Raw genomic sequence first — 14,210 nt, forward strand, 5'->3', positions numbered from 1 at the left:
AAGATGATAGAAGAAAGTATAAAATAATGAATAGAAATCGAACAAACATTGTATTTAAATGCATGTATAAGTAATTTAGTAAATTTAAATTATTAAAAGTTGTTTAAAAGTTTTAAATAATATCATACATTTCAAACATTCCATAACAAAACAACAAACATATATCAAATCATATGTCTCAATTTATTTATCTGATTTGATTTGATCTAAATAATAACATTAAATTAAAAATAAATTAAATATATCAAAATATTCTTTAATTCTGTGATCTCAAAGTTAAAATTTTATTCTTTTTAATGAAATAAATAAATTGAAACAAAAAACATTAGTTAAATAACAACAAAAATATTATAATTAGTAAAATAAATAATAATAAACAAATCGTCAGGCTGTTAGCATTATTTGGCTGCTTAGAGAGTTGACCAGAAAACGCGGGAGTCCACGTGTATTCAAGTACCCGATTCGTACCCGACCCGAATACCCATTTTCGTCGGATTCAGTATTCTACTTCTTCTTCTTCTCTGGTCTCAATTGACCAAAAATTCTTGCTCGAAAGTGCCCTAAAACCCCTTTTGTGTATACAAAGTTTTATATATACGTTTTTATTTTTCAGTTATACAATTTTCAGGCTTCTTGCACAGGGAAGAAAACTATCAATGGATGATCGTGACGATGATTTGAAAATTCTGCTCTCAGCTTTAAAGGGTACTTTTTTTTAATTTTTCAACCCTCTTTTTGTTGATAGAAATTCAATTTGTTTGGTAATTTTTGATTGTTTAGGAGCTGAATCGAACAAGATTGTTTTTTTCTTTGATATATGGAAACTGGGGGAAGAATAGTTTTTAGTTCTAGTTCTTTTCAATACGTGAAAAATTGTATTTTTGAATGTTGGTCAAATTTAGTTTATTGAATCTTGGAAATGATAAGTGTTGAGCAGTTTAGGTTGACGTAGTAGTATTTATTGTTCTTTTTTTTTTTGGTTATGTGTGTTTTTACTTGTATGCATTACTACATGTATTGGCATAATCATGTTGAATCTTGAAATAGATGGTGGCATGTATGTTGGAGAGGAGGAGGAGGAGGAGGAAGAAGACGAGGAGGAGGACGAAGAGGATGATGAAGATGAAGATGTTCATGATGATAATGTAAAGACGGATTTGGCATGCCCATTTTGTTCAGAAGACTTTGATATGCTTGGATTGTGCTGTCACATTGATAGCGAGCATCGGATAGAGGCTAAGACCGGGGTAAACCATACCTATGTTTTCTTTTGTGTTCATGTTTGGAAGATTGTTTGGCTTTGTCTTTCTATTTGATAATTTTGATAAGAGATATTGCTCTTGAAGGGTTTGAAATAGGATAGGGAGACTAACCCTCAGAACCTGTAGTTCATATGTGCCGTAGGAGGTTATCTTGAGGTTCATTAGTTGTTGATTGTGTGACTACCTCAAACTTTTGGATTAACCAGTTGTATCAGGTAGAGGTATTGAGTTTGAGTCTCACCTGCCTACATAAAAAAAAAACATTTCCAGGTTGCGTGAAAAAGAATTCAGCTGCAAGCGAAAGAGTGTAGTGCAGGCCTAAATAGATAAAGTAATATGCTCCCTGTAAGCTTTTAAAGAGTTCACTCGATAAAATGTGAAAAACTAGTATGGAACTCTATACACTTGGCAATCAAAAGAGAGGGTTTTGGGAGAAAGGTGCTTCTATTAAATCTACACCGAGCTGAAATCCCCAAATAGTATCTTTCTTTATGTGATGATACTTCGCAAAACAAATGCCTAATCAGGTGAAAGCTATGGGAGTGCATGCTTAAGTTTTTGTAATCTTGGGAATTAGATACAAAAACCTTCAATGGTTTGACATATTTGTGGCCTGTCTCTATCTGAGATCATTAGGTACTTCAGTGTTGCGTGAAATTATCTGAATGGTCAACTTAGTTTTAGGCTTAGCCTTTTGAAGTCTGAATTTTTTTATAACTGGTGTTTCTTTTTCTTCAGATATGTCCTCTATGTGCTACCAAGGTGCGAACAAATATGGCTACACACGTCATCGTGCAGCATGAAAGTATATTAAAAATATCCTTCACTTCCTATATTCCAATTTATCAGTTCCACACGGGAATGGATAGAGATAGGAGTTATTATTTTTCATAGCTGATTGTAAGAGAATAGCAAATCAAGCTACTACAATTTCTACCACTTGCATATTCTCTTGGTTGCAGTGTATCTTGAAACTTGTTCTTTATAGTTAATTGGGAAGATAATATCGAATTTCTTGGGGTTGAGTGTCAGCTCACTTGCTGAGCTCCTTACCTTCCACAATTGAGGTGGAGGGTTCAAATCCCATTATAAGCTTACATGCATTTCCTTCTTTTCTATTCTCCCTCCCTGGTGTATTTTTTTTCAAAAAAAAAAACTTTTTTAAAACATGATATTGAATTTCCCATGTTGATATCTGGAATAATGACCTTGATATTTGCTTAGATGGTGAACTGGCATGAGTAGTCAAGTGGCTACTTAATTTTTCTCTGTGCACTGTCTGCATAGTTCATAACTCCAATATCTTGCTCAGTCATTATATGTGCAAAGGTAGTGGCAGATGTTCTTCCTTCTTTTTGTCTCAGTAAAATTAAGTTTTATTAATATAGCTGTACTAAATTAACTTTGCTGCTTCCAAAGGTTATAAACTTTGCCATCAATCCTTTTCAATAAAAATACAGAAACTTTGACCTCTTTCATGTTTTTTGTTTTTTTTGAGTTTTTTCATAGAGCATGAATTTGCATCTTTCTTTAGGAGAAATGAATATTATATTTTATTTATCATAGAACACGTGGAGCTTTAAGTTGATTCACCTTAACACAAGCTTACGCACTTTGCAAAAGGAAACATAGAAATGGTGGATCTTTCTCAGCCTTATCCTTACTGAGGAAAGAGTTGTTGAGTGTTTATTTGGAAAAGAAGTCCAGCCATGTTAGTTCTTCCTCAAATACGGAAACCAACCAGCTACTGTTATCATTTGTTGGCAATCAGCAGCCTGCCAAAAGATCTCCTACAAGACAGCCCTGCACTTCAGCCGAACCAAGTCTATCCAAGAACAGCCTAGATGACCATATTAGTGAAAGGTAAGAAGGTTATTATGTTTTAATTTCTGCATCATCTTCATAGTTTGTTTCCCTGTTTTCTGTCATCATATGCCAACATGAAATGTCACTAACTATTATCATGATGAAAAACAACAAGTTAGTGGACAAAAGAAAGCTGGATCTATAGGATTAAGTACCTAATATTCTACCATTTATTAGAAGCTTGTTTTCCATCAATTATTGTCATTACTACGAACTAATTGAAGAACAACATGTTGTAACTAAATTCAAACTTAGAATCGGACTTGAAATGATTGCTGAGACAACTGGAGCACACAGATAGCTAATAATAAATGCCTCAATTTTTGCTTGGTTGAATTTCGCTAAGTGGAGTTCATGGAAATGGATAATTATCTATACTGGGAATTGTTACTTGGATTTTCTTTTGATTGCTGCATTATTGTAATTGTACGCATTGCATTTCTGGATTATGCCAGTAGTGAGCTTAGCGGTAAGTTAGATGAATTCAAGAACAAGGCGTCCTTAGATATTTTGCCTATGCTGGATTTGTAGGAGTACTTTACATATATCTCGAATTGTGAGAGAACCAAATCCAGCCATTTGCAAGGAGTGGGGTAGGAATACCAATGCTTGATCCCTGAGTTTTTGGATTTTGTTTTTTCCTTGCAATGGAAAACACTCTAGATCCATTTGCTAAAAGGTGAAAATGCCTCAGTCAGAAGGTTTTTAACATAGAGCCAACTTCGAGAATCATGGAACCTCTTTTGTTTTGTGATTTCGACCAAATTTATAACTTTCTTATCACAGAGAACAGTAGGGCAATAAAAAGGTGATTTATGCATCTTCTCTTTAAATTTGTCAGAGAGAATCTGCTTAGCGCCACCAGGAAAGGTTGAACCTGATAGCTGAATCCTGATGCTTCCATTCAAAAGTTCACTCCTCCTTTTCTTCCTAACTTCATTTCTACTAGATTTCTTCTTGACAATTCATCGTCCTTCTTCAATTTGTCCTTTCATCAGTTTAATGCCTTCCGTTTTTCTAATTGTTCTAGTGATTCGCACATTTATTCATTAGCCCTATGGCAAACACCCTCCTGAACTAAACCTTCACTGACAAAGAAGCTGGTTTATTTTTAATTCTGATGCTCTTTTCCTTCAATTGGCAAGATCAGTGTTTTTCCTTCATGAATAACTCGAGTATAGATAGAAATAAAGATTATTTGAAATGAACATAGCAGGAAGCATGTGATGAGAATGTACTACATAACCGATGATTGGTCTTTCTCCAAAATGTTTTAGCTTGGGAAGCTAGAAAAAGTTTTTGTTCAAGTGTCCATGGAGCTGAATTTGGAACTTGAGTGTTTTGAGAATATTAGCTGCATCTTTTCCTCACTTGATTATTGCTACATGTTATCCTAAGTAGCATGTATTATTTTTTTTGATTTCCTGCTATCTCCTAACTTTAATGTGCCTGGATTGAAAAAAGTTTGACTCCTTTTATTTCATTCAAAACCTTGTCAAAGAAGCTCCCAAGCATTTCCTTCAATGGACAAGGATCAGGAAGAGAAGGTCCAGAGATCTGAATTCGTGAAAGGACTATTGTTCTCCACCATACTCGAAGACTGGTTATGAAATTGAACCACCCTGCTGCTTTTCCGTTCTATGGCTAACTAGCACAGAAGCTTTTTGAAGATGCTCCTCGATACATGCTGATAAATTTACTAGCAGCTAGAGGCTGTTAATTAGATGGAGTTAAAGCTTTCCTCGTCTCCTATTGACTTGCTCCCATTTGGATGACGTGGTTGCTTATGTGAAGATATGTCCAATTGATATGCTTTAACAGAAGAACTTGTTTCAAATGACGTGACTTTGGCATGCTATTTCTTTTTCCTTTTTTTTTTCTGCCAACTGATGTAGCATATACTATGGCTTCTTGACTATATATATCCCCGACTAAAAAACAGAAGTTCTTCATTCTTATAGTCAGATCCAAAATGATTTGATTATGAAGTAGCATGTTTACAGTTATTGTCACATTCTGCAAAAGAAATTAGATGTAATTCTTTCGATTCATTGTGATGACTATCAGGTGCAAGTTTCTTCAGCTTTGTTGTTGTAGTCCCTAGCTTCATGCTATTTTATCCTTGTATTAGTCTCAAAGTAGAGTGAATAGAGGTTCAATGGGGTTATGACTTGAATGTTGTTTGAGAATTATCTAAAGTGAGTTCTATAAGTTGGGTCATGAAAGACTTAGAGGTGTTTTACTCGCAAGGGTGGCCGAGTTGGTTGAGCAAGTGATCTCCGGAATGGGAGGTCTCAGGTTCAAAATCCTTTGCAAGACATTCTCAGTTGTGATTGTTGCATAGAACTTCCTAGTGCGGTAAACCTCTCTAGTTTGGGGTTGGTAGGTTGTAGACTGTCTCGTGCGCATATGAAGGGTAGCGGTTGTGGGTTCTCTTGTCAACAAAATGACTTAAACGAATGCAAGGGTGGTCGAGTTGGTTGAGCAAGTGATCTCCGGAATGGGAGGTCTCAGGTTCGAAACCCTTTGCAGACATTCTCAGTTGTGTTTGTTGCGTAGAATTTCCTAGTGCGGTTTACCTCTCTAGTGTGGGGTTGGTGGTCGGCAGACTGTTCATGCGCATCTGAAGGGTAGCGATTGCGGGTTCTCTTGTCAACAAAATGACTTAAACGAATGTTCCCTTTTTCCAGTCATCATAAGCACTCACTTTCTACCTTTATCAAGATTTACTTTTGTATTTGTAGAAGTTTTGCTACTTCCCGACACCATTTTTGTTGAACACAGAGTTCAAAACGTTACATTTTATCTTTATAGAAAAAAAAAATCTAATAAGTCATGGTAAAGAGAGGATATTAAATTAGTTATTGAAAAGTCACTTGGAGTAAAAATCACTTCAATTTAATTTGAATATTTCATCAAGTTTTCAGGTTTGTATAAGTTACAAAGAAACATTGTTCACCAAAACGGTTTTAACATTTTATGATATTCTAAAGGCAAAGCATGAATATAAATTGTCGCAAGATTACAGGATATACTTCTTTCACTGAATAAATATTTTCTTGTGACCAAATTGAATGAAAGAAAATGACATTTTCAAATCTTTTAGCCTTTTAGGTATAAAAATGATCTCTTGTAAAAAATTTATAAAACTAAAAATGAGTTTGTAAAGAAATACATTTTGGTAGTTAATTATATTGGGATTAGTGTCTTGTATTATAACATTTTGACCAAAATTAGTCAATGTTGGTAGTTAATTATATTGGGATTAGTGTCTTGTATCCAAATTCCAATCTAATAGTACTAAATATTGGCACCAGGTTTTCTATGCCTTCATCCTGGAAAATAGTTGTTTTTCCTTCTCACTATTCCATTAAACCTTGCGCTTTGTATGTGAGTAGAATATCACACACACACACAGAAAAAAAAAACACTAAAGCTCCACCATAGTTACCAACCCAATCCACAGAGTGTTGTGTGGTTACTGAAGATATTGGTACCTAAACCTCTTATCCATTGCAGTTCCTACTTCCCTACTTCACTTATAAGTCATTGAACTGGATTCTACTGCTGCAAAGAAAAAGCACCACTCATGCACCGCAGGTTTGTGAAGACAGATTCTTGTCTTCTCAAATTTCAGAGTTGAGCCAACTGATTTCAGTAGTCTCCCTCTCTCCCTATACTTCGAACTGAAACTCTTCTTCAGACTCAGGTTCTCTAGCTTCTATTCTCGAGGTACACAGATCATTTCAGCTAAGACTCTACTTAGCATGCAAGAAAAGAGTAAGTATGGAGAAAGATATGACCCTTAAAATTTGATCATGATCCTATCAAATAGCAGCATTTTGCCTTGTGCACAAACTCAGAAAATCATTCAGCTGCATATGCAGCTCTTGACATGAACGTCTGTAGAAGTTCGGAAATACTTGGTACCATAGACCAAAGTCAAGATCTTCTAAAACAGAGTTACAGCACAACATTCTAAGGAAAGAATGCAGCATATTGGTTGTATGCATTTGACAAACTATAAGAAGTATTTCTATCAATCTGTATGTGCAATCCAAAATACAGGTTCCAAATTTTTCGTCACTATCACTTGTCAAGAACTTCTGCTCCTGACTGAACAAAGACATCATCCCTATCCATAACAGAACATAATAATGTTTCAGCCACCCTAGCAAAGCAAAACAGGCAGGGTAACAAGGGATGAGGATTCCTGCCACATTTCAGGAAACAATCATAAAGTACAACGAAGCAACTTTTCCACAGTGAGAGTCAAATAGACTCACTCTTTGAGAGTTCTCAGGCCTGTCCAAGCTTTTCTCCTTCAGTTCAAAACAAAAACCTTCCACACTACTAGAATGGAAGGCTTAACGGAGATATGGATCTTTGACCAAGCTTTAATTGGTGTCAGAATCTGGGGTATTAGATCTCAAAACTGTTCAACCGAACTGACAATCTAAACTTCTCCCCACTGATCAGCAGAAAATTAGGAGCATCAACAGCTGTGTCATTTCCAAGGAGAATAGTGCATACGGAAAAACTGGTAATCAGGAAGGATTACGTGCAAGCGCCGAAGCCAACTGTCTGCATCTTGCAATAGAGAATTTTCTTGCTCGGATTCATGAGGTCCACCAGGACTCAAGATTGAGGTTTTCAGTTTGTATGTAGCAAGACCAAAGACTGGTAAAGAAATTCTTGAGCATGCATTTACATTTCCAAGAACTTTCCTACCAGTTGCACCATGATAGCGTGGTTGAACTGTGCTCAAAGCTGGGAAAATGACAAAAACATTACTTCAGAATAAGCACCGGGAAGTAGAAATCCACATGCATAAAACAAATACATATGTTGTGCACACTGAGACTGGACAGGACATACCTCTTGATTGCGTGGACAAAGTATGAAAGGTTAGAAAAGAAGCATCCAAATCCCGCAATGTTGGACCCATGGGTATTCTATAAATTGGATACCTATAATAGACTGTGTCAGTTGCAAACTAAAATGCAAAACAAGAGCTTCAAATATCTTCATCATGTTGCAGATTACTCTCGACTCCTACAGAATTTTCAACATACCAAGCTACAGAAATCCAACTAGAAGGCAGTAAATCAGCGCTCCTGCAGGTCTTCAGCTCTGGAAATTGAGATGCCAAAACTGCTATCTGATAAAGAAAAGAAGAATGCAGAAAAAAACACCCATTTAGGATTAAAATGTGAATTTTTCTTAAACACTAACAAGTGATGTACCTTGTCAGCCAATGGTCTTCGATGATGTGGTTGCTCATGCTCCAAATACTCAAACATGAGTTGCCCAAGAGACTTAGAAATTTCAGTTTCATCACTCGATGACACCGTGACAGCCTTGTCGCTCAATGATAGTCTATTTAGTCGTTGAGCATTTAGATTTACAAGACTATGCTGGTTCCGCAGCCCATCAGAAGAGGATATGGACCGCCTCTCCACTTCACAGTCACTGCTTCCACCACTGCTGGTCTCCCTTGATGACTCAGCATCACCCTCTTCACCAGGCCTGCTGGACAAAACAGGAGCACAAGATACAAGGTAGGATAGAAGTTAAATACCCAGACGCACCACATTCAAGTTACCTTTAGGTGAAAGAAAGAAATATTACCTAAAATATCAAATTAAATTTCACATTAACAATCATACAAGTAAAACAGACCGTTAACATGCAGCAATCAGTTCTTACTCGGTTTACAGCTTAGTTCTGGAGAACATATCCAGATAAGTACTAAAAGAACAAGTTTCAACATCATACATGGAAGATGTACCGAGTGCCAATTTACTTTAGTCACTTCAGTAGCTAAAGAGGGTTTCTAAAGTTCTGAAGCTAACCTAGTTTCTCACTGAACCATTTTCAGGTGCTGTTCCAGGTTCCAATCTCACAGGTATCAGTTATCACAATAAAATAAACCCTAGAACATTTGGAATACTGCTAATTTGGCATGTGTGTTTCATTACCATGGAATGGTAAAATCATGAAACAGATCATGAATCTCTAACAAAAAGCATTGCACTAGCCTATGGAAAGTACCAAACAGATAAAAAATCCAAAGTTGTCGATACAAAATTTTGCCTTGAAACCAAAAAATTTAGTTTCATGAAAAGGATTAGCAGAACCAACATGAGTTGCAGAAGTTAGTTCAGAAACTTGTGAACTGCTGGGTGCCCTAAAAAAGTACATCCACCATTTACAAAGCAAGGGAATCGCCGAATAACCTATCCAGGTAAGACAGTAGGGTGAAGTCAACCCCCATAACACACCCTTTACAGAGCAGAAAGATAATAATAGTAAAATAAGGAGAGAGAACCATGCATTTACTTTCAGAAACAAATGTTAATCCAATCGAGTAAAAAAGGTTTTAAATGGTTAGCGAGATGACGTAGAATATACTAAAATACAGCTACTAGTTCAATAATAATAAAGCTTAAAGGGAACCCAGACTAGAATCTCAACAATGCTCAAGCAAGTCATGACAAATGTGATTAAAAAAAACTTGTGTTGTAGCAACAAAACATGTTTATCATTTCATTATAACTTTTTAAAGATTAACAAGTATCAGCAGGAAAACAGAAATTACAAGCAACATACAAAGCTGACCACGAATTTATTCAAAGATCAAATGGAACTTTGATTTGTACATGGAATGAGTCAGCTAAACACAGATATTACTGATGCTTAGGTACTTATAACTCTTGCAAGAACTTTTTCCACAAGCAAGTTATGAGCAAATTTAATCATCCAGTCCACATTGAATCTGGCACTGTTGGAACACAACAGCCTCAACTAGTGCAATATGACCATACTACCTACTATCTATTTATTTTTTTAATTATATTACCTGATATTTGTTTCATTAAGACCTTGTGGTGAGTATGATCAAGAGAGCAAGAAAGTGAAACAGTACTACTTGCTAGTTTGACTTCTGAGATATCTTTTTCACACGGACAAGAATTCCTTTCGGGATAATTGAGGACCGGCAAGCGCAAGTACTCAACAGCACATGAAGTGAAACATGAAGGTCTGTTGATGGAATGAGTATATTAACTAGTATTTTACTGTTTTTATCAGTACTAGTTTCTATGTACGTGCAAAGCACATAAATCTTCAATTAATTATTTATGAACAATCAACAACATAACCAGTGTAATCCCACAAAGCGAGGTCTGGGGAGGGTAGAGTATGCACAGACCTTACCACTACATTAGAGGATTTATGAACAAGCAATAGATTACTTTTATTAAAAGTTATATATAAGAAGAAAGTTTGTTTTACAATAATAATAAAGCTTATCTGCACCGGATATTTAGACCAAATCAATTCAACAACCATTAGAGGCAGGCCCAAGATATGACTATTACAGATGCGCAACTATACATCTAACACAAATCTATCGCTGGTCATAAAGATGATAATAGCAAGTATATATTATCAATCCGTACATGGTTGATTTAAATAGTGCTATCCCAAGTTAGTCTATTTTTTTAAGCAAAAAAGGTTTATTTATTTTATTTTTTTCTCTCATTTTTACTCTATTGAATAATATTAGAAGAAAATGGCAAGGGAACTATTTCAAAAAAAATTAGAAGTGTTCATATCAATAAGACAAGTTGGTGTAGAAGCACGGGTTTGTTCAATGTTCTTTTCATCTGATTGAATGGTTAAGGTTCTTTAATTAATTAGTTTGGGAATCAAAATTTAGAAGTAGAATTTGTTTAGAACTCTTAAGGCTATTTGGATTACTCAGCATTGTTATTTGTGCTTTTTATAATAGTACAGATATTAACTCATACGAGTATAGTAATGTTTTACTTGAGATATAAGCTCCCATTTTGGAGAAGACCAGGAATCATAGATTCTTTTAAGAGCATGTTTGGAAGGCCAGTAACTAGATTTGGACATAATTACACAATTTTGTCATATTTGATTGGTCAACACAGTGTTCAGGAAAACGAGCACTTCATCGCTTAAAGCGATGAAGCAAAGCGATGCGAGCCTTCTACGCTTCACAGACTAGAATGAGTATGTGAGCGCTTCATCGCTTAAAGCATGAAGCGGGGCCTTATCGCTTTTTTCCACTTCACGTTTCCCTGAACACTGGGTCAACATGTAATTGAGGGGAGTAATTAAACTCTTCAATTTGTTTGAACCTGGTTAACGATAGTTATGCCATAAATTTGCCTAGTTATATCATAAAGGAATAAGTCGCTATCCTAAGCAAATTTATGATATAGCTACCGTTGCTTCGATTATAAGACATCACTAGCAACAATGAGACATTCCCATAGATGACTATCGAATGATAGCTATTGCCTTAAACTAAACTTCAAATTCATAAAATCCATGATTCCATGTGAATCCAATTCCCTCTCAAGCTTCTTTTCGGCCTAATCATCTCAACACCTAATTCTTGGCATGCGTAGTTATTAAATTCTCTTTCCTACTTCGACTGAACTTTTTGAGCCGAGGGTCTAACGGAAACAAACTCTCTATCCCACAAAAGGTAGGAGTAAGCTTTGCGTACATCCTAGCCTCCCCAAATCTCACTTGTGGGATTACGCTGGGTATGCTTTTTTTTAAGGCGTTGTTTCATTACCGGCATCAAGAAGATGCAAAGCGTACAAAAGTAGATATGCTAGCTCCATTACATAATAGAAGTTTAAGACCAGGGAGCCAACCACAAAATCAAAAAATCTAGAGGAGACTTAAGCAAGACTGTGTCTGGTCTAGAGTTAAAGAGCTAACAAAATCTAAGAAAGAAGTAGAACTATTCACATAAGACAGGTTGGTCCAACAAAATAGACTGAACAAACATTTAGCTTTGAGTGAATGGTTAGGAGTTGAACTTCCATCAAAACACCGAAGGCTCCTTTCTGTCATTTCTGGGTATGTTGTTGTTATTGAATAATTATTGAAGTCTCTTGGTAAGGGGTGACTTTCTACAAGAAATGAAAATAAACACAAACGAAAGGTTGTTGCTAAACTTTTGGAGTAATTCTATTACAATGATTCATTTCTATGAGTATACATGTAGCTAAAGGTACGATCTGACAGCTGAAAACTTGAGGAAATGAGGATTACATATGTTAGTTGGTGTTTCATGTGTAAACACTCAGAGAAGATGTGGACCATTTCTTACTACATTGTCACGTAGATGCACGTTTATGGTGGGATATCTTAAGATGGTTCGGGATACAATGCACCATGTCGGCAACTGTGAAGAATACATTACTGGGCCTAGAGAGAACAAAAGAAAAGAAATTGGGCTTTGGATGTTGCTCCATTAGTGTCTGTTGACAGTATGGAGGGGACAAAATAAGAGAGTTTTTCAAGGGAAAGCTTGATTTTGTACATCTGAGGACTCGCCTCCTATTTTTAATGTCTTCTTTGGTACACCCATGAGGTTCCCAACTTCCCGTTTATATAGGAGATTGAATGTGAGTCTTTCCCCGCTACCTATAAAATCTAATTTTATGTGATAAAAAATAGGGGGGGAAAATCAATACCTTCGTCTCAAGGAATTAGCCAATTGAAACAATTAACTTAATCCATTCCAAATTAAAGCTTGTGACTCTATGTCGTAATCCACTCAGACATAACCTCTTTTAATTTAATCCACTAAACTGAACTAAGCAATTGAAAAATTAAAAAGGATAGCTGAAGTGGACACCAATTTAGATAGCATTTGGCAAGCAGAATAAGCATAAAAAGAAATGGCAAATAACTATAGACTAATTAGAAAAACAAACTAACACAAATAAAGAAAAAGAGCATCAAAAGTTGCCTTACCTAACGCGTGAAGATGGCTTTGATGGATCTACGTACAATTGAATGCCGGATAAGAAAGGTACATAATATTGTATGATTGAATCTTTCCCATTCAACAATATTGGTACACCCACACCATAGACACTCCACTCGTTAAAAGCTTCCCAAAGATCGCCAAGGCAATAATATGGATTTGGCTCTGCTTCCCTGGCTCTACGGCCTCTTACATTCACCTGTCCATCCAAAGTGTGATAAATAGACAAATATTATTTACTTTGATGCTATCACATTCTTAGTACAACGAATAAATCACACAATTAACGTATACCGTTCAAAAATGAAATTGCACTGGATTCCTGATGTGAGAAATGTGAAGAAAAAATATAATCTTTAAAACAAAATGAGAAATTTTAAGATCTTGCAAACAAAGCAAACAGCATTTGCTTCCTAAATATGATACTACAACTACTACCCTTCAATCTCAAACTAGTTCAATTCAGTTGATATGAATCCTCATTATCCATTCCACTCCAATATGCAAGAGAAAGTGTAATGAAAAACAAGAACTTGAAATCTATAAGCAGCTGTCGCCTCATTTGATGATTGTTTAAGCATAGCAAAAAAGAGAAAATGTTACTTTAAAAATCAATAGCTGTATTAGCTTATAACTCATAGAATAAATGTATAGCCACTTCTCCAACTATGAAATAACTCCAAAATAAAATAAAAAAATCATATACCACAGAGAAATGCTGGGCGGGCACAAAGGGAGTAACAGATTCCATCAAACGATCCAAATTGGTAACATTTATAGGAGGCCTTGGTGGTGAAGCCGAGCATACAGAGGGCGTTTTCGACAATGTAGTAGTATTAGTCGAATCGTCCGAGTCCGTCCGGTTCCCCACCTCAGCTGCAACTACAGCCGCCTCAGCTTTAGCTGCTCTTTGCACCGGCTGCCTCTGTTGCTGCTGCTGCTGCTGCTGCTGCTGTTTCTGTAACTGCTGCTGCCGGCGCATAGCCGGAGGGTTATAAAATCGGTCAGCGCCATGGCTCCGCGACACCGCGAAGCTTCCAGAACCAGACATTATTACTCCCAATTTTTGTGTGTGTGTGTGGTGAGCTTAAACTAAAAATCTGTCAAATTGAAGAAATTCAGCAACTGAAAATGGAGAGATTTGTGAAATGAGATTCGAATTGAAGTGAGAAAAAATCAAAATCTGAAACTTCACTGATTAGGGTTTTTGAGGTTTTTGGACGTTCGCATCAATGACTAGTTGATTTTTTGGAGTTTTT

The 14,210-nt window shown here is 36.1% G+C and overlaps 2 protein-coding genes across 4 annotated transcripts; one reads left to right on the top strand and one right to left on the bottom strand.

Moving 5' to 3' along the window:
* The first annotated feature begins 408 nt into the window (after positions 1-408).
* On the top strand, positions 409-5,158 carry LOC125839394 (protein DEHYDRATION-INDUCED 19-like). 2 transcript variants are annotated; one of them, XM_049518379.1, is made up of 5 exons: positions 409-705; positions 1,048-1,247; positions 2,001-2,078; positions 2,872-3,125; positions 4,630-5,158. In XM_049518379.1, exons 1-5 carry the CDS (start codon positions 657-659, stop codon positions 4,736-4,738), a joined length of 690 nt encoding a protein of 229 aa, XP_049374336.1. In that variant the 5' UTR covers positions 409-656; the 3' UTR covers positions 4,739-5,158. The 2 variants fall into 2 exon arrangements, 1 of the variants encoding a protein (XP_049374336.1); XR_007443681.1 differs by lacking the exons at positions 409-705; positions 1,048-1,247; positions 2,001-2,078 and having other exon boundaries at positions 2,719-3,125; positions 4,633-5,158.
* Positions 5,159-7,131: 1,973 nt separating this feature from the next.
* On the bottom strand, positions 7,132-14,210 carry LOC125839395 (uncharacterized). Of its 2 annotated transcripts, none has more exons than XM_049518381.1 (6): positions 13,658-14,210; positions 12,939-13,150; positions 8,375-8,657; positions 8,204-8,289; positions 8,007-8,098; positions 7,132-7,898 (listed from the first exon to the last, which is right to left on the bottom strand). In XM_049518381.1, the coding sequence occupies exons 1-6, from the start codon at positions 14,000-14,002 to the stop codon at positions 7,636-7,638; spliced, it is 1,281 nt and encodes a 426-aa protein (XP_049374338.1). In that variant the 5' UTR covers positions 14,003-14,210; the 3' UTR covers positions 7,132-7,635. The 2 variants fall into 2 exon arrangements, with proteins under 2 accessions (XP_049374338.1, XP_049374337.1); XM_049518380.1 differs by having other exon boundaries at positions 8,375-8,660.

This window comes from Solanum verrucosum, unplaced genomic scaffold (assembly GCF_900185275.1).
Source record: "Solanum verrucosum unplaced genomic scaffold, falcon-dt-bn FXZP01000306.1, whole genome shotgun sequence".
Classification (NCBI taxonomy): Eukaryota; Viridiplantae; Streptophyta; class Magnoliopsida; order Solanales; family Solanaceae; genus Solanum; species Solanum verrucosum.

Bases quoted from the DNA above. Each gene is read 5' to 3' on its own strand.
- LOC125839394 (XM_049518379.1), top strand. From the start codon at position 657: ATGGATGATCGTGACGATGATTTGAAAATTCTGCTCTCAGCTTTAAAG. The intron at 2,079-2,871 runs ATATCCTTCACT...ACACAAGCTTAC, and splicing joins AGCATGAAAGTATATTAAAA to GCACTTTGCAAAAGGAAACA. The intron at 3,126-4,629 runs GTAAGAAGGTTA...ACCTTGTCAAAG, and splicing joins GATGACCATATTAGTGAAAG to AAGCTCCCAAGCATTTCCTT.
- LOC125839395 (XM_049518380.1), bottom strand. From the start codon at position 14,002: ATGTCTGGTTCTGGAAGCTTCGCGGTGTCGCGGAGCCATGGCGCTGAC. The intron at 8,099-8,203 runs GTATGTTGAAAA...AGTCTATTATAG, and splicing joins AGTTGGATTTCTGTAGCTTG to GTATCCAATTTATAGAATAC. The intron at 7,899-8,006 runs GTATGTCCTGTC...TCATTTTCCCAG, and splicing joins TTTGTCCACGCAATCAAGAG to CTTTGAGCACAGTTCAACCA.